General features: G+C 34.9%; 1 protein-coding gene and 1 non-coding gene across 2 annotated transcripts; one reads left to right on the plus strand and one right to left on the minus strand.

Annotated features, from left to right (window-relative positions):
• Positions 1–1,040: 1,040 nt before the first annotated feature.
• Positions 1,041–24,972, plus strand: LOC146133645 (protein zer-1 homolog). The gene is made up of 23 exons (XM_083397139.1): positions 1,041–1,227; positions 1,440–1,525; positions 2,397–2,529; positions 2,595–2,666; positions 2,839–2,943; positions 3,638–3,778; positions 4,279–4,422; positions 4,835–4,917; positions 5,316–5,414; positions 7,845–8,018; positions 12,095–12,203; positions 12,717–12,860; positions 14,915–15,033; positions 15,624–15,732; positions 15,948–16,053; positions 16,778–16,875; positions 19,564–19,671; positions 20,604–20,663; positions 20,798–20,865; positions 21,225–21,413; positions 22,522–22,616; positions 23,436–23,535; positions 24,584–24,972. The coding sequence occupies exons 1-23, from the start codon at positions 1,093–1,095 to the stop codon at positions 24,639–24,641; spliced, it is 2,535 nt and encodes an 844-aa protein (XP_083253265.1). The 5' UTR covers positions 1,041–1,092; the 3' UTR covers positions 24,642–24,972.
• On the minus strand, positions 18,974–19,048 carry Trnaa-ggc (transfer RNA alanine (anticodon GGC)). The gene has a single exon. It is a non-coding gene; the product is annotated as a tRNA-Ala (tRNA).
• Positions 24,973–26,505: the final 1,533 nt, after the last annotated feature.

Genomic DNA, 26,505 nt, shown 5'->3' on the forward strand with positions numbered 1-26,505 from the left:
ACTAGGCCTACGTGTGCATATTATAACTATGGGATCGGCATTTAGTGGCCGGAATATCTGAGGTCGCGTTCTGAAAACTCACCACAAGCAGGCTGAAAATTTGCATGGAACGAAATGAGCCAAGCGAGCTCTATTCTTGCATATAATCAGGAACTACTCTATGAAGGTACCGGTATTATATGTACAAAATATTGCTTACCCTAATTGCAAGAAAATACATTTTTTATCTTTAATGAAACGATCTTTAATTTATTTTATCGCGAATTTTGGCTATCGTTGACTTTTGACGTAGCACGGGATTTCAGATTTACCTATATACCTTTCTTGAGAAGCAAATATTCTTAGGACTATTCTGACACAATATCAAAGTCAAATATTTTATAAAATATAAAAGAGAAATCGCTTATTTGCCAACGATATTATGCGATTATGAGTGTACAGAATAAAAGGGCTTCAAGAGAGCTCTTTACCAAGTAAATCTGCCTTGATAATGTAATATCCAAGTGTCGTAACGTAATGCACCCGATACAAAGTATATTTCCTAAATTTGCTCATTTTGCCCACGGAATACTTTTGTGACCCTCCGTAATGCCTTTATATAGTCTATGATGTTCTTTACCTTTCCCGATCAAACGTTTTTTACTAACTAACAAACCTATGCTCATTTAAAGTAAATTGACTATTGCATTATTTCATTAAGTTAAGCAATTCCTTATCACTAAATATACCACAAATTTCGTTATATGCCTCATTATAATATGAAAGTTTTTATGCAACTTTCTATTAGGGCTAAAGGTTACGAACCTAAAAGTAGGGAAATTCCCTGTAATGTTTTCGTTTAATAACAAGGAAATCATTCTAATTAAAACCTAAGCAAATTTGCTTTGTTCTAGCCTAAATGGAAGTTATTAATAAATCAACACATATTAGTTGTGTTAAATTTATTAGTTGTGTCGCAAAAAGATATATATGACAGTGTTTTAGCAATATATAAACACAAACCATCAACATGTAAAATTTGCTTTTTATTTTAAGGTAAACAATGCAGTTTTAGTTCATTTAATTGAACACTTGAGACTTTTTGATAAAAACATGGTGGAAAATGCAGAAGAGGGTGAAATACCAAATTTAACTGATGAAAGCTATGTAAATAAACCAGACTCACTGCGAAATATTTGCATTCAAACTGCGTGCAATAATCACTTTAAGGCTTTGTTTTATCCAAAGGCAAGTTTAATCATTTAGAAATACTAACCAATTCACATTTTACTTATAATTATAGCGTTGCCTGAAAATGTTAAAAACTGATACAAAGTAGTAGCTAACTACTAGTTGTGGACAACTTTTTTAACTTTGTTACATTGCTGTTTATATGTACATATTTGCTATGTGTTTAATATTATGTGGATGATAATAACTTTTTCTTGCAAATTTTACAGCATGTTTGGAGTACTACACCTGTAACTCTCCGCAAAGACATTCATCTTCCAGCCATGCTTGCTGATGATATTTTGCATTATTTGTTGTAAGTCGAAAAAATAAATCAATTTGGGTTACTAGTAGTTTATCATGAATTTTGATATTATATAATAGGAAGAGGCTTATGTCCAGCTTGCCCTTTTTACCAAACTTTAAAATTAGATCAAATGTAACCTGATCTGCAAAATTACTATACGATTTATCGCTAACTCCTTTACAACAGTGCAAATATTGACGTTTCTGCTTGGGAAATAACTTTGGCGCTGGTCTAGAATCCTACCACAATGGGCATTATCTAGGTTAGGGTGTGGGTTATCGTTTGGGTAGATTAAGCAATATTATTAATAATAAATATAATAATGCTTGACCCACCCTCACACAAACACTAACCGACACCCTAACCCAAATGTTGTGCATTGCTTTAATAATTAATTGATTGTTTTAATGCTGTGGTAGCATAGTACAAGAAGGTACCTGTTAGTTGCAAACTAGTTCTATAGCTGTTACCCGATCTTTAAAATTTGAATTTTGCGGACTGGCTCATTCTTCGATATATGGAAAATATATTGGTTGACTTCGAATTTCGGTAACATGTTACCAGGCAAATAGCCTCTTTCATATATATATATTTATATATGTGTGTGTGTGTCTTTAAGTTTTTGTGAAAGGTGTATGAGTACTAAGGTGATAAGAAATACCTTTTATTTTTGTATTATATTAGGTTTCACTATTTCAAAGTAACCATTGTTTTTTGTTAGCCTTTCGTTCAATGAATATTGAATATTATGATTAAGGAATGTTAGGAATGTAACATGCACTATATAAAACCAAGTTTGCAAACCAAGAACATTTTAACCAAACCTGTTAGGTCAGTTGGCCTAGTAGCCTATGCTAACCTTTATAACCATTTTTGCCAGAAAGCACACTTCATTACCCATAGAAAGCATTCTTTCTGCTTTTTCCGATTCTACGAAATGCAGCTTGAATAAATTTCACCTTCAAAATGTTGACATTGGGTATCATGCTTTACTTGAACTTTCAAATAAGCAGGTAAATGGATTAATTTTCTTGTAGTAAAATTGTGCATAATTTATAAATCCCCAAAATATTCTTAGAAACCACAAAGAATTGAAATACATCAAGTTAAATTTCTTGAAATTACTGGACATGAATGTTTACTTCTAAAGGTAAGTACGTGTGTTTGTTATTTGTCAACCGTGTTTTTTTATATATAAATTTACAATTTTGTTTTGTATAAAATAGTTGAAAGTTGAACGAACGAAATATCTTGAAACTTTTTCTTCTTTATGTAGTTGACCTTAATATTTTGTCAAATTTAAAATTTGATGTTACTTTCAGTTTCTCAATGAAAAGACAAGATCCTTCTTCATTGGGCCCAAAGTTTCAACTAAAGCCAAAGTTCGCTTTGAATGCCTGAGCAGAAAAAAATTTCCTTATTTAAAAGTTTGTATTTTTTGGGCATTACTGTTTATTTGTTGTACCTTACTTTTTATTGTTTATTTTTAAGTTCATTACGTGATAAAGTTAACTCATATTGCTGCATTCTGCATACCAGCTCTTAAATAAAGGTTGAGCTGTATTTTATATATGTTAAAAGTAAAGAATGAGTATAAAAAAGCAATATGCATACACCTACACCAGAATGGGCTTTGTACTCATTTAATGCCTGTTAAAAAGGTTGAACTGTAATGTATATTTAAATTGCTCTGGAGTCTGTAAAAACAACCGGAGTCCACTCCGGCCAATTGGATGATTGAGTCCTATTTCGGGTTTGAATATCGCATGTACCCATTTACTTAACTCAAGCATGATGGATATACAGCAATTCACTCAAAGGGGCTTTCATCTAACTCATTCACCCACAATACATTGTCTGAAACTGCTGTACAACATAGATTCCAACCTTATCGATTTTTAGATTGTTTTTGCAAATATGCACATCTGACTCGGGATCCGGGTAGTCATATATAATATGTAGCCTTACTCGTGTCCAAAGTCCAACTCCAAAAAAACTAACCCAATGATTTTTGACTTCGCAAATCCATTTAAAACTATAAAGGATTAGGTTAAAAATAAATATACACCCACTAGAATGGGCTGTTGTATTTTTCTATTTGAGTTTCGCATTTATATCCAGAGTCTTAAGATCATTGACAATAAGCTGGCTTGGTATCTTGTTATTGACCCTGCTGACCCCGTTGCCTTGACAACTCTTGAACTTTCCTGTTACATGAATCCGACGCAACCAACAGACGTCAAGCGTGAAGCTGCTAGCAATGTAAGACTTGATTTATAGTCGCTTCTGTATTAGGTTTAATGTTTGTTTAATTGATTCAATTGACTTTTAAAATGTTGTTTTATGAAACAATGTCTTGCAGTATTTGATCTTTACTTTGGTTTGACACCCTTACTAACAAGATAAACTATTTAATTGTTAAAAAGTCAAACTTGTTTTGACAATTTAATCCACACCAAGCTTCATAAACTTATTCAAATAGTGTGTCAATTTTTATTTTGATAAAAATGGGTGTTTTATTTCATGAATATATGATCCCTAAAACTTTTCTATTAGATTGTAAAAGAATAACATTTTAAGAAGTCTGACAGACAATTTTAATTTTGTGAAACCCACAAAGAACACAATAGTGGATTAGGGATGTAGAAGTTTTTATGTAATTAAAAAACCTTTTAATTGTTTTTAAACTTTTACCAATTTTCCGTTAAACTACTGAGAAGCAAATACAGAATTTTATTTACATGTGTACCAATATTTGGCAGAAAACGTTTTTTAATCGGATTTCGGAAGATGAACACTCCCCTGGGTCAAGGGTATTTCCCCCATTTTCCAGGTTTGATTCTTCGGGTGATGCCCCGGAAACGTCAATGCTGGGTGATATCACACTGGATGACATGCAACTTATAGTAAGTCTATGAAAAGTGACTGAACAGATTGCTCGGTAAACAGACTTGTAGTATCACCACTATAAATTGAAACATTCATACACGAGTGGCAAGTGTGTACAACTTCGATCTGTAGCTCAGTTGGTAAAGTGGCAGTCCCACTATGTGAGTTCGAACCTCATCACTGCCTAGTCGTTTTATTTGAGCAAATGATGCTGTTTTACCATAAAGACAAACTAGCCAAAAAAAAAGAAAAAAAAAAAAAAACCAAAAAAAGTTTACATTATACCTAATCTTGTCTTTTTCTTTTTAAGAAGAATCTACTTTTGCTTGGTTACATCAAGCACTGACAAGTGTTACGTGCTTAATTAGCAACCTAAAAAAGCCTAAAAACCTAAAAAAGTAAAATTCAAGTTTTACTTCGCTTTTACAGGAAAAGTGTGACAATTTTACTGAAGAAGATATGCTTGAGGACGTATCACAAGAGTGCAACAGCCCTCTTTTACCAAGATATAGGTGAAGTAACAAAATGGGACTTTCCATGATTTTAACAGTACACCTAGTCTGAGTAACATATAAAAATTATCCATACCTTGTTGCTTTGTATGATGTAAAACATAAAATCATTTAATTTATATACATTTTAGGAAAAAAAAATGATATTATGTTTTATACTTGTTTGTAAAAAATAGTCTTAATATCATCTAATACGAAAACAAGAATCTTTCTTATATTTTTTTTTATCTGTGGGAGATTCCTTACATCCTAAAAAAAGTGTTTCAGCTTGTTACTTTTTATTAACAGCAGCCCAATTTTCTGCTAGATGTGTTTGAAGCACCCTAAGCACCCCAAACTTGGCGTCCATGCAATGTTGCCAACAATTTTTTTTTTAATTTTACCTATTTTTGCTTCAGACTGGAATTGATGAAATCTTCTCTTCTTTCCCTGACGCTGTATTCGAACTGTTTGGGACCTGCCGATTTCAACACGATATTCTGTCTTAAGCAGCTTCGGTAAGTTGCCTGGCTCGCTTTCGCAGATATAAAAGCCACATGGGTCAAAATTAAGTCTACCATATGTCCCCTTTTAGGAGGATTTGTCCTCTTTTCTCAAGAAAATTAATTGTCTCAAGAAAATTAATTCCTCCGAGGACGCACAAAAATGACCAAATATCTTATTTTTTCGCATTTCGAGTTAGTTGCTTATACTTTCAACAAGACTTTTAGGCAAGACGTTGAATTTATTTCCGAAAAAAATACTGTAGTCATGAAACATGCTAAATTGCTTGTTTAAAAAAGTTTTCCCAATAAATTGAAAATTAATCTCGTTAAAAAATGATCATTCCTTATGAGGGCTGAATCTGAAAAATAAATATGATTTGTTGCTTTTGTGTCTGTTTTTCGTACCTAAAATATCATCAAACTCAAACGTGACAGCTCTACCGTTCTACTTGCCGGCTAAAAATGTCCTCTTTTTGGGTGCTGAAAATATGGTAGCCCTTGTCAAAATTATTCTCAGCCACCTGCTGTATAGCACAGGTTGGTTGTATTGTGCTTGATCGTAAACAACACACATCTAATTTTTAGATTCCCGAGTGCTCAACAATGGAATCCTATGTGATTTGATTCTTTGCAGCAATGACGGCGCATTTATAAAAAGCTGCGCTTAAAGGATATTCGTTTTGAAAAATTTGTGCTATAACTTTCAAGTTCTAAACTTTTCTGTACAAAATTTTGGCCTATAAAATACTGGACATCCAAGAAAAACAGGGCCATTAAGTAAACGAATATGATTTTCAGCCTTTAGAAATTAAGTAAGTATAGGCGCCTCTTGAAACGCCCAAAGCAGTGGTTCTCAACCTTTTTTCTTTCGTGGCCCATTTTCGTTTCACATAAATGTTGTGGCCCAATGCTTTTTTATGAAAAAACAAACTATAAAAAACGTTTAGAACAAAAAAATAGCGGAGCATATATTAATACAGATTATTTATTCAACCGTACTTATTAGTGAGGTACTTGCTTCTGAACAATAAGTTTACATTCCTTCTCGATTCCTCCTCAAGCAATTATTCCCGTAAAATTAAATATAGTGACACAAATGAAACTAAATTCTTAAATCTAGCTTTTTTAAATTTGCCCGTGGCCCACCTAAAAAGCTGCAATGGCCCACTGGTTGAGAACCGCTGCCCTAAGGCAATACGTTTCACTATCGCAACACGATACATTAAGGTTTTTATATTTGGACGAAAAAAACTAGTGTTGTAACAGACTCTAAAAACAACGAAAAAAAACTCTTTTCTTTGCAATGCTTAAAATTTAAGGTTTTTACGATGATAACGGCACTACTTATTGTTAATACGTTAAAAAGCGATAAATATGTTGATTTTATTGAATGTTACGAGATTTCTAGTTTACAATACTTCACTAGAATTTAGCCCATTTTTGTGCTAAAATAATAATTAAAACCGACTTAAACAGGATTGTTTTAATAAAAAACAGTCTGATTTCCACTGTTTAAAGTAGGCTTTTTAAAACATCTAAAAGCAATACTAGGAAGACTTATAAGCATCATTCCCAATTCATTTAACCTTAAAATTCAAACGCCTTTGAAATAGGTGGTTTAAAACTAGCAACCATAAAAGTTTATTTTTAACATCTTTATTTTTCGTGTACGATTTTTTTTTCAAAACGTTTAAAAAAGAAGTCGATTTGATCGCAAATTCGATTTCGGACCTCAATTTTTACATAATTATATTCTCCGCTCAAAAAAGTCACCTCGATTTATATATACATAAAGCAATTTAATTACAAGACATAATTGTCTCATTGACATAAAAGTAAACTGTTAAACTATTAAAATTGGTAAACTCATTCGATTATGAGCAACAATTTAACTACAAATTAACACACAAACGCAACATATACAGTAAAAAAAATTCTAACGTGCAAAACTTGATAAATTTCATTGCAATATACAGAGATAGCTTGATAATAAATTTCGAAGCCAAAAAGGTTGAGTAGACATCATTTTAATTAAGACGTTTCGGTCCGAGCTTGTATCGTCTTCCGTTAATGTTTTAACTGTCAGTGATGTCAATCTTTGGAGCATAATGGTTGGAGGTTGTAGTAAGACGTAATAAGAATATCAAAGCTCATACAGAAGTAGGTATCATTTTGGACGTTTCGAATAACTCTTTATTTATTTTCAACATAGCTTTGGCAAGCTTGCGGATGGTATCTCTTGCGGATGGCCATGTTGAAAATGAATAAAGAGTTATTCGAAACGTCCAAAGTGATACCTACTTCTGTATGGGCTTTGATATTCTTATGATGTCAATCTAGTCTACCGTTTTTGCTTTGCAATTCATTATCGAGCTACATTAAAGATCCGTGCATAGTGTACTCACACACATATACAGACATAAATTCTAATGTAATAAACAGGCATCTGGACATCGGAATCACCCAAGATAATGACGACAGTGTTCACGCAACCGTCACCCGACCAGACCTCACGGTTTTCCAGATCATGGACGCCCTGCCCAACCTTGACTCACTGGACGTAAGCTCCACCGAGATTGGAGACCGACTCTACAGAGATGCGCTTTCTAAACCGATGTAAGTGGATTAAGGACAACTCTGTCACTCTTTGAAGCTCGTAATATCGTTTAGGGATGTGCCAGTATTGTAAACAAGTCATTTTTAATGACTTAATTCCAAGTCAAGTCATTCGTAAAATACCTTTAAGTCCAAGTCAAATCATTCGCCAAATAAGTCCAAGTCAAGATTTTTTTTTAAATAATTAACTAAGGCCAGTCTTTTAGCTCGTAATAGGGTACAGGGATGTACCAGTGTTGTAAAATCATTTTGAAAGGGCTAAAGTCCCAGTCAAGTCTTTGAGTAAATAGAAAGTCATGTCCCAGTCCCAGTCATCGGTTGCCATGTATTACAACTCTTGTCACTCTTTAAAGCTAGCGTTAAGGGATGTTTCGGTGTCGTAAATTATTTGATAATTAAAGTGCACTGGTCAAGTCATTAGGAATGTTCGGTGTTATCGGATCGCAGCCGATACACGATTCCAAGTGTATAGTATCGCAACTCATTAGACTTATGCATTTTTTGTTTTATTATTTTTGTTTTGCCTAGCGATTCGATTGATTAGTTCCCCTTTTTTAATACATTTTGGTCGCTGTTGGATATATCTTGTTGATATTCATAAAAAACATATAGTTTTCTTATTTTTAATTTGTGAAACGATGCACGATAATAATTATAATTCACGGCGCGGTTTATCGAATTTGTTGCTTCGTCATTCACAGCATTGTAATTTTTGCATTTTAGCAAAAAATGGGGGTAATTTGTCTTTAATTTCACAATTAATAATGTCAACTTCCAATCGAATTTATTTTACGACAAGTTTTGCCTTGTTGTTTTTTGTCCACGTTTTGCGCTAAAAAAACAAATGTTTCCTGGGTTCCTTTTGGCTTAGCTGACGTTTCGAATAGAGATAGACCGAAATATCGGTTTACCGATAATATCGGCCGATATTTGGCTTCTACCGATATATCGGTATCTTTAAATGTAGGCCGATACTTTTTGCCGATATATTAGTACGGAAAATATAATATAATTTTTCCTGTAAAACAAACAACTTACCCTTTTTTTTAACAAAAAAAATGGTATTTAGCATCACGCCAAGTTAATATGCAAAAAAATAGTTTAATAATTAATAAAGGTATACAAACTAAAACATTTTTAAATTTTATTTTTATTTTATTCAAGTTTTGAACATTTCTCAGGTATATAAAAAATCAGTATCGGGTGTCGGTTGAAAAATTGTAAAAAATCTGTATCGGTCAAAAAAAGTGATATCGGTCGATATCTAGGTTCGAAGCCCGATAGTATTTTAATCAGTTAAAACGCAAAACTAAAAACTTGAAAAAGTCTCGAACTAAAAAGGATTAAATTTAAGCTTAGGGTTTAAATTGCTTGACAACAAATTGATTAATTCCTAAGAATTGCACCAAATGCCGAAATCAGATAAAAAGTTTTCACCTGTTTGCAGCGGTTCAGTTTGTTTCTACAATTTTGACGAACTTATTGTTTTGCGGTAACCTTAGCGCACGCACGCGATCGAAAACGTTAATCAACCGATGATGATGCTGCTATCGTCGTAATTCCGGTGCACGATTCAACCGAGCGAATTGTTTACTTGCCACAAATGCGCGGTTTGCACGCAATTGCGTCGCTTTTGTCACATGACGCGCGATGCACAAATGGCGAATCATTTTTAAGCAAAACATATGGTCTGTGAACGGACTCTGCCAAAATTGTCTCTATTGTTGTCCGATATTGGACAATTTATTCCGATACCGACTTCCGATATTTTGGACAAAAAATATCGAGATCCGATCCGATCCCAATGACGTCATTACTTTGCTTAAACAAGCAATACAGTTCAAATTGAAACGTCTGAAAGCGTTTTACCAAGTTATTAGGCCAAAATTTGCATTAGTTTTTAACATACAAGTTTTTTTTAACAAACTAAAAAGGTATATCAGGAACTAGTACATACTTTTTCCTGATATACCTTTTAAGGTAGAATCACTGTGTTATATCAAAAACCATGGCCAAAATTGCTATATCAATTTGGTTTCGGATCGTCACCGATACCACCCTAGTATCGGACAAGTACCGATACTACCGTTTGGTATCGGGTATCGGCTCCAATCCGATATTATCGGACACACCTAATTGTGCCCAAGTCACTACAGGGTATTTCTAGCTTGATAAGACCAGGGGTTCTTAAACTTTTTTTACCGCAGACCCCTAATTTTTTTATTTGCTTCGCATGGACCCCGGTAGACAAGAAATTCTCACAAAATTGACGTCACAAAACAAATAGACTTCATGACTCTGTTATTTCGGTCCGAAAAATGTGAAAGGTAAATGGAGTCTAACTATACATTCAGTGCAAAACCGTTTAATTTTTAATTAAAATGTTTTCTTTTAAACATTAATTACTTAAAGTATACACTAGTTCTTTAATTAGGCCTTCATGGACCCCCTAAAACTAGTTCACCGACCCCCAAGGGGTCCATGGACCCCAGTTTAAGAACCCCTGGATAAGACTTATGTATTTTTTGTTTTGCCTAGCGATTCGATTGATTAGTCACCCCTTTTTAATCCATTTTGGCCCTACATTCGCAGTTGGATATATCTTGTAGATTAGGGATGTCCAACATTTTATTATAGTGGGCCGCATTGACGCTTGAAATAATTTAATGGGCCGCAGAACCTATTAAGTTTCAAGATTAAGTATTTCTCTTTAGAGTTATAACGGGCTTTTAGAATTATATATATATATATATATTTATTTTTTTCCCATACTATACTATTAGTGCGCCCCTAAAAGCTGACTGGTACATTTTAATAGGCTAATATTGAACGTTTAAAATACTACTTGGGAGTGAAAATGACTAGCGGGCCGCACAAAAATTTCAGACGGGCCGCAATGTGGCCCGCGGGCCGCAGGTTGGACATCCCTGATTTTGTGTTCTTTTTAGAAACTTGATATTCATAAAAACATATAGTTTTCTTATTTTTGATTTGTGAAACGATGCACGATAATAAAGCCACGCAGTGGTAATAAAACGTCAAAACCTGTCGAATTTTATTGCAGTAATTTGCCTTTTTGTTTTAAATTTGATTGAACATTTCTTTACGCGGTTAATTTGTTAAAAAAATACGCAGTGAACACTAAATAAGCGAATTCACCACAAACACTATAGCTACTTGTTAATGTGTTTCCCAGATACTGGCTAATGCTTACTGACTTGCCCCTAATGGGATTCACAGCCTCAGAGTGTGCACCAACGTAGCTATAAATGTTTAATAAAAGTCGAACTAAGACATTTCCATCTATAGTTTTTGAGTCTTTTTTTTTAAACATAATCTATACTTAGATGTATAATGCTACTAAAGCCTGTTATTCGTTTTTCGCTTCATCTGGAAAAGTAGTTTTCAGAACAATTTAAAGTACAGTTTTGTAGCCGAAGTTTCAATTTTATAGTTTTTAGTCTAATTTTGACCAAACAATGTTAAAAATAGATGGTCAAAACACATTGGTAGCTTTTAGCATTATTTACATTCACAAATAATTGCGTTACTATTTTAAAAAAAAAATATTCAAGTTAGTTTTGTAAAAAAATTACATGATTTTTGAAATTGGTATCCAAATCAGAATGAGTTTTTTTAAACATCATGAAAAATTTGTTTTTGCAGACCAGTGTTATTAATGATTTTCGCACTGATTTAGCTATAACAACTTTTAGCATCGCGCTTTTCGGATACTATTGTAATTAACTTAACGGCGTTTAAGCTTAGCTGAAACCGCATTATATTTTGTTTAATTAAACTCATTCAAGTATTCCCCACACGATTTAATGAAAGATTACAGCAGCATTTGTTCCTCATATCTGGTGAGCGATTCGTAGTTACATCGCGTATTGTCTTATGCCTTCTTAGCTTAAAAACATTCAAAGCTGCGATTGTTAATAAATTTTTATCTGTCTGTGCAATAAAAACGTTTCTTCTATAACAACTTTTTGCCTCTCGCTATTCGTACACTATTGTACTTAACTTAACAGCGTTTAAGCTTAGCTAAGGTTCATTTTTTGTTGACCCCTGCTTAGATCTGGCGAGAGATTTGTCGAGACCCCCGTCAAGCGAAAACTAGAGTTCCTCGGACTTTTGGAGACGGAAGGTTGCGAGGTTTCGAACATTCACATGCTCGCGCATAAAGTAAGTCCTTTTAACTAAGAAACCAATAATGATTAAACTATGCTCTTGCTCGGCTTTGGCTGAAAATGTTATATTTCATAAAGAAAGTTATCTTGTAAGCTCGGTTTTCTATCTATTACAGATTTGAATTTAAATTGTCTACGATCGAGAAAAAAAGCTTAAAACACAGCCCATTGCAAAAATATAAACATTGTTATAGGAAAACGAAAAGGACTCAAAAAGTGTCTAAAATTTGCCATTGAATACCAAAATCCTAATGATACAACTCAAAGTTGAAAGACCAGAGTAAAACCAGGATCAGACATTTTTTTAAGGAATATATATTTACATTATACTGGCGTCGTCAGTTCCTTATTCAAATAGAGTTTCCTTCGTGTTTTAGACTTCTGAGTTTTATTGTTAATATGCGCGTCAGCGGAAAACTGATCGACAAGCAGAAACCTTCTGCCAATGGTTTTAAGATTCCGTAAAGATACCCCTTTCACAAAAATCCGAATAATTTATTTTTGCCAGGTGACCGGTTACGCCAGCGAGCTTCAAATGATGACGGGAGTCGAGCATTACATGAACCGCCCTGAAATGTCGGCCACCTGCTACAACCACATGTACGCACTCAACCGTAACCAACCCCTGTCCTGTCCGCACAAGCTACTCAGGGTAAGTGACGTCACAATCACTTGGTTTTTAAAGGACGCAAAAGATAGAAACTTGTTTCTCTGGTTAGAGTTTGTGCATTATTTGAGAAGAAAAATCTTTCACACATATCCTAACAGGCACCATAACTGCCCCTGAGTTCCTGTATGGTCACGAATTACGCATCTTACCCAGATTTTTCGAAACATTTTGCCTAAACCAGGGATGTCCAACCTTTTAGTAGAATGGGCCGCATTGCCACTTTAAAAATTTGATGGGCCGCAAAACCTCTCAAATTAAAGGGGTGAAGTCATAAGTTACGTCATATCGTGACGTCATAAAACAACTTAACTTATAAACACCCGCTCTTGAGTGAACTTATGCGCGAATATGCAAGTAATCTCGACCTTATTTATTATTTTTATTATGGCGAAGCGCGAAAATTTGTGTTTTTACATGTTTGGGCTGATACATTTCCTTAAAACGGTCCGGAAAAATACACATTTAGAAAAACACACATCTTGCTTAGCAATGATGGGTGCACAAAGTCGATGGATGTTGAAATGCGACATTAGACTCGATTATAGTCTCAGAAAAAACATAAGATTAGGCCTACATCAAATACTGCGCTTTTTACACGTTTGATGATAGTCGAAACAATTGTTTTCAATAATGGCTACCAAAAGTGACAATAAGTGGTGGGCCGCACGTAAACATCAGGCGGGCCGCAGGTTGGACATCCCTGGCCTAAACCATCGGACACAAACCTTTAACATAAATATATCTGGTTTAGGGTGGTATCGGTGCCAGTCCGAAGCAAATTTATTATAGAAACTTCAGCCCTGACTTGCGATTCTATCTTACAATGTAAATTTATTAACGCATAAAAGGGTAACAACTGGTGGGAACTAAATTCGTCACGTTAAAGCATTTTTTTTATAACTACCTGTGACAGTTTCAATTTTATAAATTTTTTTAGAGCTTTATAATGACGGAATCGCGAAACTTTTTCGCGTAAACATCGGGATCGCATTTAAATGTCTGATATCAGACATCCCTACCAACCACCATAAAAAAATTTAACCACAAAAATTGCCTCACCCATGGCCAGACTCGCAAAATTGTGTGACACATACAGCCCTGAATCAAAGCTGCATCTTTACTGCAAAAGGTGAACAAATTATGTCAGGACTAAACTTCAAAAGCAAAGTTGTATTTTTTTGGGAAAAAATGCCGCATGCCAGCGCTTGGTTAAGATGTTGTTTTAATCCCAAACACCCTGTTTTTGAATTAAATCAACCCAAACTTTAAAACGTAAAGAAGGGTTTCATTACTGTTTACCTGAAAGCAATCAATGGTAAACCTAAAAATAGAAATATCGCTATTTAAACCATAACAAAGAAAACATTTGGAACATCATCATTAAAGTAAGCCCTATATCTTGCACTAATCTTACACTGTTTGTCTGCCAAAATTGCCCTTAAAATGACATCACCTTTAATTGATAAATTACTATGCTTGGAGTTGTTTTTGCTAACAACACCATACGTTTTTAAATCAATATTGTGTCGCTGAAAATATTTCAACTCAAAAATGAAATTATATTATTGACATAAGTTACATAGTGATGAAATAGGGAAGTGCACTACTCCTGTGATATACAACGTGTAAAAATATTCTTGTGCTTGTTCAAATTGTTGTTAGTGGTACATCTGGTATTGATTTATTTATAGCATCACTAATGTTTTTAGATTAAATTTCTTTTTGACACTTGGTGCACAGTATCTCCGATGTACACAGTAATTTGTTGACAGACGAGTAAAAATTTCCCTCCCAAACGCCATTGTTTATGAATGAATAGCGCTCAACAAATTCGGGGTCGTGGAACTAGCGTGCTGTTAGTGGGAAATACTCAGTTTGACGTTAGTAATTCTGTTTGGTGGCGAATATCATTGGCTGTGCTAGACCTTATTTGCACAGCAGGGATGTCTGACACTCACACTTTTGGCCAAAGACCGCATTACTATATTGAAAAAAGGAAAATTGACCAAGTTGATAACAACCGAATGTTTTGCCAGCTGCTCCTTGAATCGATGGACCTACATCCGACCAACGATCGTCTACTCCTCACCTGCACCGCAAACTTCTTCTTCCTCACCCGGAGATACTGCACTACCTACTCCAAGCAACAGAAGCAGTTAGTATACAAAACATAATGTAGCGGTTAGGAACTACTTTACGAAAACCGGTTCTATTTTTAGCGAACCTGCTCGGTTTTTAGGTATCAGACTCTATTTTTAGGTGCCTGGCTTATATTTAGGAGTTTAGCTTTATTTTTAGGCGTCCGGCTCTATTTTTAGGGGCCCTTGTAGGGGACCAACTCTGTTTTTAGGGGTCTATTGTAGGGGACCGGCTGTATATTTAGGCGACCATTGTAGGGGTTGGGCTCTAATTTTTACTGCACCACCTACTCCAACCGGCAAAAGCAGTAAGTATACGGGATTATGTTTAGATAAGAACGTTACTTATAAAACAAAATCCCAACACCGCGTTCTCCGGATCTAAACGAGGCTAAATGGCGTTTTTTAGGGATCATCACGTAACGTAGCTATTTAACGTACTTACGTAACGTACCCACTCACATACAGTTTTTTTTCATCGTCGAATTAACATCAAGGTTATAAGCACTCACGCAGATTAAACCAAAATAAACGACTAAAAACACTTCACTATTCCTATCCACTTCGGTCCTGGTTTACAACTCTTTTTTTTGTTTGTGTTTTTTAGAAGTATAATCCTCGCCATCGTAAAGTGCCTTGAATCAAATCACCTTGAACACCAAGTTGTCAGGAACTCTTTGTTGACCTTGTACCACTTTGACCTTCCCGGTGACCTTGTGAGGAAACGTTTTTTTAACCTTTCAGGAAATATTAGCAATTATACTTTGTATATTGATCCGTTAAAAATAAGGTATCTTAAAAATATATCTTAATTAATTTCGACATACAATTAATAGCGGAATTCGACAATACAAAAAAAACTTCAAATATATCTTGTTATCTAATGTGTATACGTGCGTTATGCACAAAAACGATATTTTGTTTTTTTCAGGTATTTTCCTTTCTGCGCATTACGCGGGTCATTCTAAAAACCTTCGAACAGCATCAAAATAACCCTGATGTAAACGCCATTGCAGTTCATATGTGCAATACTTTAGGTGGGTTGTTTAAGTATAAAACGTAAAAATAAGTATATTAAAACCTTTTTATATTAATCTTTGTTGGTAGCTGCATTTGTCCAACTCTAAATCTGAAAATCAGGTGGCACTCTTTAACGTCCAATGGTATATAAATCTTTACAAGCTTTCGCGCAACTGTTCTTCATCAGGTCAATATTTTTTTCATTATAACTTTATTATAATCTAGATAAAATGTTCGCGTATTCTTCAAAGGTCACCCACAGTAGGCTACATGAGTGATAAGAAAACATGAACAGTTAAACCCAAATGTTTTAAACCATTACCAAGCACAAACAAGCTTGCTGTTTTATAATCACGTTTATTTTTGATAAAATTCTCTAATGCTTTGCGAATATAGAAAAAAAAATCTTAGTTGTCTGTTTTCAATGGCAAACTGAATATCTCGAATAAGGAGATATCTCCTCGCCCTGAAACGTAAATGTCGACTATGTCTTAAAATAGGAGCAAATACTGTCTTGATCAAAGTTAGTTATTATAAGTTATAGTATTTAAAAAGAGAAATATATTTTGCCATAAAAGAATGAATTTTTTATCAGTCTCTTAATTCGAACAAACTAATTCAAACTTAGAATGACTGACTTTGGCCAATGCAGAAAAGTATAAAGAATATTGTCTGTTGTCCCATGACTTATAGGACATAAACCCTTACTAATTTCAACAAACTACATGTTTACTTTTTCAGTCGTTTCTCTCGAGCACGATATGAAGAAAGAGGTTTCGAAAATCGACTTTGTTCTAACCATCCTCAACGTCATAAAACAAAGACTTGAAAACGAGCAGGTTATTACGTATAGATTTTTCTATCCGCAGATTTTGCGAAATGTATTGGTATATTGTACATATTTTTGCGGTAATAGAAAGACACGCGTCCACTTCCTTAAAGTAAGTTTAGTGATCCAACTGAGAGATTTCGACCTCGAAAGCGAGATTCCCAGAAATATTACTGTTAAAATAGAAGGTAAGTAGTAGGGTTGTTCGAAAAAACACTTTTTTGTCAAATTTCAGTGGGGACCCCTGGAATTGTTAGGTTACGTCTAAAAAAAACACAAACCAAATCTAAGCACTTTTGATTCAGTATTGACCGTGCAACGTCAATTCAAAAATTCAGGGTTGAGCTAAAATTTTAGAAAAAAATAAATTGTCCTCCCCTAAAATTATTTTTTTCTTCGTTTTTTGCATTGCTTTGCAATTGAATAGCCATAAATAAACCTGTTTTGCAGTAAAAAGTGAGTAGTCATGATACTAATGTCACATTTCAACAACATTTGTTAGGCTGTTTTGTACGAAAAATGGCTTTTTAGCACATTTGTTTGAACTTTTAAATAAGTAATTGATATAATTGTGTGAAGACTAAATGCACTATTTTATTAATTTGATGTCATGTTTGCTGCATCTACTTTATTTTAAAATTTTAAGCCGTTTTTTAAACAAAACAGCCTAGCAAATGTTGTTGAAATGTGACATTTGTACCATGACTACTCACTTTTTACTGCTAAACAGGTTGATTTATGGTTATTCAATTGCAAAGCAATGCAAAAAACAAAGAAAAAATTTTTTTTTTTTAGGGGGAGGACAATTTATTTTTTTCAAAAATTTTAGCCCAAATCTGAATTTTCAAATTGCCGTAGCACGGTCAATACTGAATCAAAAGTGCTTAGATTTGGTTTGTGGGGTTTTTAGACGCAACCTAACAATTCCAAGGGGTCCCCAATGAAATTTGACAAAAAAGAGTTTTTTGAACAACCCTAGTAAGTAGCCTTTGTGGAGTTTTGATCATTTTCGCTTACGTAATCATAGTAGTGACGTCATTTGGTATCGAATCGGATCGCGATACTTTTTGTTCAAAATATCGGATATCGGAACGATATATCAGGTATCGGACATTCCTAACCACAAGAAAATCCGAATTACACCTTGTGTGCTTTAATTTCGTGCTTGCAACCCTTTTCCTTTGTAAAAATTAACTTATTTTTCGGCGCTCCTAGCAAGATACCTGAAAGGACAATAGAAACATGGGCACAATCCAAGAAAGCAAATTCATCATGATAGCAGCACAAAATGCGTTAAAATTGTAGTTTTCTTAAAACTAATAATTTTAATATTTAAAGCCTTGCAAAAAACAATCCAACCCATCAAACTTGGCAGCTACCCCAGTTAGTTTACAAGCTGATGTCGCATGTGCCAAGAGTGGCTCATTACATCATTCCAAGTGGCAAACTATAGATATAAAACTGGCGAATTACAAGCAAAGAGTTGGTGAACCGCGTGGTTTTGGATAAGGTTAAAATGCCTACTTTACTTATAAATTCTACTTAAATGTTTAAAAAAGGGAATTTCGCAATCGAAGAACTGTACGTACATGCTTATTTTTCTTAATTTATAAAATAATATGTATCCACGTCATTTAAAAAATGTTGTGGTAAATGGAACAAAATCCTTATGTAAAAAAAATACGTTGAAAATAAAGTCACGTGTACACTAACATAGATATCTATTTTTTGTGATCTTTCGCCAAATTTACTTGTTTATTCCCTGTTTAGACAAAGTTTTAAATATTTTAAAGAAGTTTGATGTACATTTTTTGATAGTTTGAAGTTACTCTGGTCAAATTTTCAAAATTTACTTTATTTTGAAACCACAAAAAAATTCACATGAACAAGTGATAAATTCACATGAACAAATGATAAATTCACATGAACAAATGATAAACTCACATAAACAATAAAACATTCACACATATGTGTGTTCATAGCTGAGATCTAGCCCTTCGAAGCTGCTTTTTGACCAACGATTACGGCTAGTACACCGAAAGCCATCGCAGACTCTTCACCGAATCTGTCGATCAATGATGCAAGCAGGGCAGGCTAGAAAAACAACTAGCCTGCAGTGAGGTTCGAACTCACGACCTCCGGTCAAGCCGGGACCGTCGCTCTACCAACTGAGCTATGCAGGCTCAGAAGGGAACGATTCTAGAAACAACCATGCGCCAATGCTTGCTCAATCTGTTAGTACAAGCAACCTCATTGAAGAAACCACAAAAAAATTCACATGAACAAATGATAAATTCACATGAACAAAAGATAAACTCACAAGAAAAAATGATAAATTCACACGAACAACTTCACAAACTCACATGAACAGCCTCACAGTTTCCGCCGCTGATCGAAGGTTGTCCTTTGAGTTGCGTGAGTCCTTTAGCAAGAATACCCTGGTAGTGGACGGCAACCGATATGCATATAAATATTCCTTCATATTATTAGAGTTTTTGTCTAAAAAATAATTATAACTTTAAGCAATCAATACGTAGCGTATACGTTAGAAAAGCTTTAACGTATGTTGAAAAACCTTGTGTATGTTATCGTATTGAATTCTACTTGAATGTTAACAAAAGACCCTTTTTTAACCAATGACCTGTACATATGCCCCAAAAGTTACGAATCTTGACACTTTGCTTGTGTCTGTTAACAGTGTGACGAGGTTATGGAGGTTTGCTGGAGCACTCTGTGGAATGTCACCGATGAAACTCCCAAGAACAGCAGCGACTTTATCGCCTTGAAGGGACTAGATATTATGCAGGTACATTAATTAATTACATTCACAATTACGTGAAAAACTGCAGGCTGGTTGATTAGTTCTGCCTTATTTCAATTAATCAATGAAAGATGCACACACACATGTGATCTAAGCCTTCTGAATCTTCTTTTTGACCAACGATTTCGGCTTACGTATCATTAGTTCACTGAAAGCCATCGCTGACTCTGATACAAGCAGAGCAGACTGGAAAAACAACTAGCCTGCAGTGAGGTTCGAACTCACGACTTCCGGTTAAGCCGGTGTGGTCCAGCTTCAGAAGGGCTAGATCTCAGTTACGAAGGCCATCGCACCTAATCTGTTAATCAATGATGCAAGCAGGGCAGTCTAAAAAAGTTCTTTTTCAAGCCTGTCCTGCTTGCCCATTGTTCGCAGATTCGGTGAGTCTGCGATGGCTTTCAGGTTACATTATCTTAATTTATCCAGTCTTCTATACCTTATACCAGGGGCGGGAAAGTACTTTTGGGTGGAGGCCTGATTAGCCACAGCAAATGTTGTGGCGGGCAGGACTACAAAAAGTAAACTTAAATTCGTGATTTAAAAAAATATGTGCACTTGCGCAGCATTGATTTAACAAGCTGGTAGGAAAAAATGTGGTTGCCTTGACAAGTGTAACTTATTCAACACCATATTCTAAATTCAGGGTACACAAAACGTACCGTATATTTTCGACTGAAAAATGTTTCATGGAAAATAAACCGCTAGCCATAGTTTGTCAGGCTTCCTCTTTTAAACATTAAAATTACCTTGCTAAAAAAAAACACTGAGTAACAAAAAGCTGATCAAAATCAGTTGCACTCATCGATATTATTTTTCAAGCAAAGCAAGGCTAGAAAAAATCTTATCAATAAATCAAGTCGATCCAATCTTCCGATTTTGAGTGATTTGCGTTTACTTTGACTTTTTTCTTTGTCTAGAAATGCTTTGAGGTGTTTCCGGATGACTTAGAACTGCACAAAAACATCATGGGCCTCGTGGTAAGGTTTTTAAACAATATTCTGTTCTCTTTCATTATTTGCCGGCAATTGCCAACCTTATTTATATCGAACAACCTTATTTCATTTTAAAAATCCGAACATAACGTGTAATGCCCCTTTTTGGTAATTTCCAGGGAAACATCGCAGAGGTGAAAGAACTTCGATCCTGCCTGAGAAAAAAAGAGAGAATCGACACTTTCAGGTTAGGGGATTCCCGTCATTGTGTGGCTTTACCTTTCGTTTTCATAATATCAGTATTTGTTGAAGCGAAATTTTGGTGTATGACGTCTTACTATAATGTGAAGTTATGTTTCAAATCAAAATTTGAAATGCCAGAAATTCCAACTTTATCAGTTGATAAACCATAATCGACACTTTCAGGTTTTAGGGGATTAAAAAAATTTAAAAATGCTTTCATCATCTCCCTAAAACTGGAAGGCTTTAATCCCAATCTAATTTGTTAGGTTTAAAATACCTAATTCTATCTAATTTGTAAAAAACATCTAAAAAAATTTCTTTAAAAATTATACTAAAATTCAATTTTTTCGACACCTCACTCAGGTTGCTAATGAACCGGAACAACAACATTGAGGTGGCCTACAATTCCTGCGGAACCCTGGCCCACCTTATGTCCGACCGCGGCGATGATACCTGGGGCCTGACCGAAGCCGAGCATGACGTCATCAGCAACGAGATGTATGACGTCATCGAGAAGTGGGACATCAATGCGACGCGCAACATTAACTACAGGTTCGCGCGATAATTTTTTTTGTTTTTCTTAGTGTTGGCTTTTTTCGGAGAAAAAGGTGGAAATCGCAACATTTTCTGTCTAATTGTTGTTAAAGTGATAAAAAACTGTTGCTGTCGGCATTATATGAAATATTGGGGATCCTTGTGACAAAGTTTTTTTTTTATTTTAATAGTTGTAATATAAAATCTTAATAAAAAGGCAAAATGTAGTTCGAGAAGGGGTTCTTAAACTTTTTTTACCGCGGACCTTGGACCACTGTATGCAAGCAATTGTCAGAAATGACGTCATAATTTGGCGTAACAATACATTTTAGAAATCTGCTGATTTCTGTTTAACAAATGTAAAAGTGTAATTCTCTACATTAATGCAAAAATTTTATTTTTATTTAAACTTTTTTAATGAATTGATTACTTCGTAAATATACGCTTATATTTCCATTAGGCCTTCATGGACCCCCTAAAACTAGTTTACGGACCCCCAAGGGGTCCATGGACCCCGGTTTAAGAACCCCTGACGAGTGTTATTAAGCGTTTGTTTTTAATTTTCTTATAAAAGTAACAACAACTACTATCTTAGTACAGGTTGCGACAAATTAAACACAAGTATTCAACAGTTTTGCCAAACTTTTTACTCTAATTGTGCTACTTAGCTGGAAATGTTTTTGAGACGGAAAAATTAATTTAAAAGTTTGAAAAAACAATCGCTGTTACAAACTTACAATATATTACACAACATGTTTGCTTTTCCGTTTTTTGTTGTGTTTTCCGGATCTTTGAACGCCAACATTTATTTTAAAGATCAACACGAACTGTCATACTGAGAAGGACGATTGACATTTTCAAATTACTGTTTAAATTCTGCATGAATTATTCGAAGAAGTTTCGTAGTTAATTTGTTTTATCTTGTTTAGCAAATTTCTCAGTTTTCAAACCCATCCTATGGAAAATATAGCTTTTATTTTCGGATTTTGGTGAATGCATCCACAACCTTCGATTAAAAAATCCAAAACGAGTACACGTTTTTTGCACGACTGTTGCCCCTTTTTAATTTATTTTAAGCGATACATCGAAGAAATGCTGATTTTACACTGTTGCATTCCATTTCCAGGTCTTTTAAACCGATCTTGCAGCTCTTATATTCCGGGGTTGGTGAAAGCATACACTGGGCTTGCTGGGCGCTCTGCAATTTATCCGGGTTTGAAGGTAAGTTTGCCTTGATTGATACGAGCTTTTAGTTTGCGCGCCTAGCCGTGATCGGTTTCTGAACTGATAAAAACATCTACTTTATACCGATAGCAAGATTACCAATGTAGTGTAACAGGCCACAGGTAAAAATATGTTTTTTTGGAAAAACTGGTTAAGGTTAGAATTGCAATTGGTGTTGAATTCCATAAAGACACACCCTTTGTATAATTATATACTACAGGGATGTGCGATATTTAATATTTTATTTGGATAGCTGTTCCTCATATTTTTTGTCAAAATATACTGCCAATCACATCCGATATCAATTGACCGCTATTCCAAGGGTCAATTATGCAAAACTCAGCTGATTGAAACGTGCAAACCTATTGCCTTCCAGGTTTGTTAGCAAAAAATGCTTTAGAGGTCGGAGACTTAGTTGCTTTAGTATTCATGCTGGTCTTTAAAAGCAAGGTCTTTAAACATGTTGACCTTAAGACCCGTCTGTAACTAATTTTGTCCTTATACTGTGATTATGACTTAGGACCTATAGATTACGAAAAATACTGAAACAGTTTAGAAAAATCTTTAAAGTTTGATTCTCTATGTTAAAATTTGCACTGAAAAAAGATGTGGCTTTCGAATGGTAACAATAAATTTATGAAGTAAACGTGACGTCATATCTCCAAAATATGACATCACAGGTTGTGTAGATCCTAAATCTGCCTTTAGTGTGCCGCCAAAACTGGTTCTGAAAACCGCGCCATACTGCGACAAAAACACACAATCAGACACAGAGCACAAACGCAAACTCATGACGTCATCAACTGTTATTCGCAGATCGTTACGTCGTTCTCATGCATAAGGAAGACGGGAGGAAATACATCGAACCTCTGTTGTCAATGGAAGGTCTCAGGAAAACGACAAAGGAACTGGCAAAGTGGGTACAGGGGTTACTTTGGTAACTGGCAAAGTGGGTACATGGGTTATGGGTTACTTATGGGCCACTTTGGGAACTGGGACGTTTGGTTGATTGGTGTTGACCTCCATTATCAATCCGGCCTCTTTTTATCAAACAAATGTTTTTCTACCATATATAGTTCTCTTGTTTCATCGCAGGGTCACCAAACTTCGACCCGCGGGCCAGATCTCACAAGCGTTAATTAATTCGTTAATTATTCTGGTTAATTAATCCGGCCCGCGGCATATTTTCTTGATGAAGATAAAGTACAGCTGAAATTTTGTTGAATGCTAATTTTAAACTGGACAACAGTTCGATAAGGCCCACAAACTTTTAATTGCATATTTGTTTGTATTACCCTCGTTTAACGATAATAAAGTTTAAAAATTTCTCGCAAAGTTTTATCTAAGCCCCGCGTTTGTCACGCGTTACAGATGCCCGGCCCTTTAAAACAAAGTTCGTTGACCCCTGTTAGGTTAGCTAAAAAACTAAAGCAAAATCGAGCAATACACGATCGAGTTCAAACAATTATTTTATATAACGCCTTAAGTACAATACTCAATTTTGGTTAGTAGGCTGTGATCACCATAAAGCAGGGGTTCTTAAACTTTTTTTACCGCGGACCTCTAAAATTTTTTTCTTCACGTGGACCACAGTAGACAAGAAAATTAAAAAAAGGACGGCATAAATCTACGTCACAATACAAATAGACTTCAAAAATCTGTCGATTTCGGTCCAAAAATGTTAAAGTGAAATGGAGTCGAAATACAGTCATTGGGAAACTGTTTTATCTTCAATTAAACTGTTTTCTTTGAAAAATGGATTACTTCTTAAATATTCACTTATCTTTTAATTCTGACTTATCTTTTCAATTACCTTCATGGACCCCCTAAAACTAGTTCACGGACTCATAATGGGTCTATAGACCCCAGTTTAAGAACCCCTGCTATTAAGTAAAAGATTTATTAGTTTACTTAGCTACCCGTGTTTCGGTGTTCACCTACTGACACCTCGTGGCGTGTTGCAGGACTTTGGTCGACCGCTTGATGGCGTACGCGAGAAGAATCGAAACAAGTCACGATTGAGTCGAAGACATCGACTTATGATCAAATCGTCTCTCCAATGTTGCAATGGTTGGTTTTCAATGCGCAAATAGGAAAAAATAAACTATACTAAAAGGAAATGAGTTTTTAATTTATTGTTAAGTTTCATTTGATGCGTTTAATCCATCGTTTGAATTGTTTCATATACGTTTCCCCATACTATTCAAATCTTAATAAAATTGCTTAAACATTTTCCACCATTACTTCGTGTATATCAGAAGTTATTTTATGTTGTCCGGCTAAAAACTGTTTGACTACTAAAATTTCAAGAAAAACAACATTATTGCATACAGGGTTTGCTGTTTAAATATTTCACCGCCGGTTATTTATCTATCTATCTTTTTATTTTATTCTTCTAATGCTTTATTTTTAGTCTTGTTTTCTTCAAATAAATATTAAAAGTGTTCAAAATACGTATGTTTGTCGAAAATGTTAGAAGTTAAAATTTGTCAAAATCGGTCTTATCGATCCGATCGAATAGTGTTGTAATAACATAGGCCTACCATATGTCCTCTTTTAGGAGGATTTGTCCTCTTTTCTCAAGAAAAGTTAATGGTCCTCCGAGGACGCTCAGAAAAGCCTAAATGTCCTCTTTTTTCGCATTTCGAGTTAGTTGCTTATACTTTCAATAGGAGTTTTAGGCGAGACGTTGTATTTATTTCCAAAAAATTACTGTACCCACGGAACTTGCTAAATTGCTGGTTTAGAAAAGGTTTTTCAACAAATTGCCCTACTAGCCCTACCTTCTTGATCTGACCTGGGCAACATACGGGCCGCCAAGCAATTTAATCCGGCCAGTGGCTTATTTTCCTTAAAATACATAGGCTAAGCGAAAACAAGGACGAGTTTCTACATCTTTGGTTGTATCGTAAACACTTTTTCCAGAAACAAATCTAGTCATGACCCCGCCAACCTCTATAAGCCTGTTTTAAATACTAAAACGGAAACTGTTTTCGCTATTTGCGCGAATCTCTTCTGTCTTTCTTGTATGTTCCACGCGATTTTTCTTTACAGACAAATAGCTTCCTATGCACTGTGGCACTATTTCCAAAAAAAAAAGAACAAACTTAGTCTAATATTTATATATCTTTTGCTGTTCTGTCAAAAGTATTCCGTCTTTAAGATACGAACGAAATATAGACCGTTTTCTAAATTCTGAAACATTATACCGATTCACATTCTTCGACCTAATTTAGTTAACGCCATGTTGTGTGTAGCCTACCGTCAGTAACACATCGGTAACTTAAAGCCTTAAAAAGCACAAAAAAAAACATTTTAGGTTTTTTTTTTGTGCGAAATGTTTACGGTGGCTATTTTAATCTTAAATTTTGGGTCAACGCGCCCCACAACTTGATGAACGCCAATATATCGAGCAATGTTTATGTTTTATCTGTTCTCATTGCGTCATCCACCACTCTAATTCTCAATTAAACTTTACATTTTAAATCCAATATAGTCGCCATTTTTTTCGCGTTTCGCCCGACGCATTGTGGCTTTCTTTAATTTTGGCTTCACTTGCACCATTTTGAACAACCAATTTTTTTTATAGCGTCAGAGTATGACGTCATTTCGCGTGTATTTCAGATCATATTTTTGACCGGGCCCACCACAACATTTAAGTTTCTCATGCGACCCGCGGTTAAAAATAATTGCCCACCCCAATTGATTGTTATTTAACATTGCGCCAGAATAATTGCAACCGAACCTCACATGTAAAAGGGCCCATTACTAAAGCAAATTGCAACTGAAAAAGGGGAAACCAAATTACTACATAAGTAGGGTGGAATAAAGTCAGTTGCAATAGACTTTGTTGTTAACAAGCATAGCTAACAAGGTAAACCCACAA

Source organism: Ascidiella aspersa, chromosome 9 (genome assembly GCF_963924565.1).
Source record: "Ascidiella aspersa chromosome 9, kaAscAspe10.2, whole genome shotgun sequence".
NCBI classification, from domain to species: Eukaryota; Metazoa; Chordata; class Ascidiacea; order Phlebobranchia; family Ascidiidae; genus Ascidiella; species Ascidiella aspersa.

What these genes read in the sequence shown, in the direction of transcription:
- LOC146133645 (XM_083397139.1), top strand. Translation starts at nt 1,093, where the DNA reads ATGGTGGAAAATGCAGAAGAGGGTGAAATACCAAATTTAACTGATGAA. An exon ending in CCTCTTTTACCAAGATATAG is followed by an intron (nt 4,918 to 5,315) that starts GTGAAGTAACAA and finishes TTTTTGCTTCAG; the next exon opens with ACTGGAATTGATGAAATCTT. An exon ending in GAGAGAATCGACACTTTCAG is followed by an intron (nt 20,866 to 21,224) that starts GTTAGGGGATTC and finishes CACCTCACTCAG; the next exon opens with GTTGCTAATGAACCGGAACA.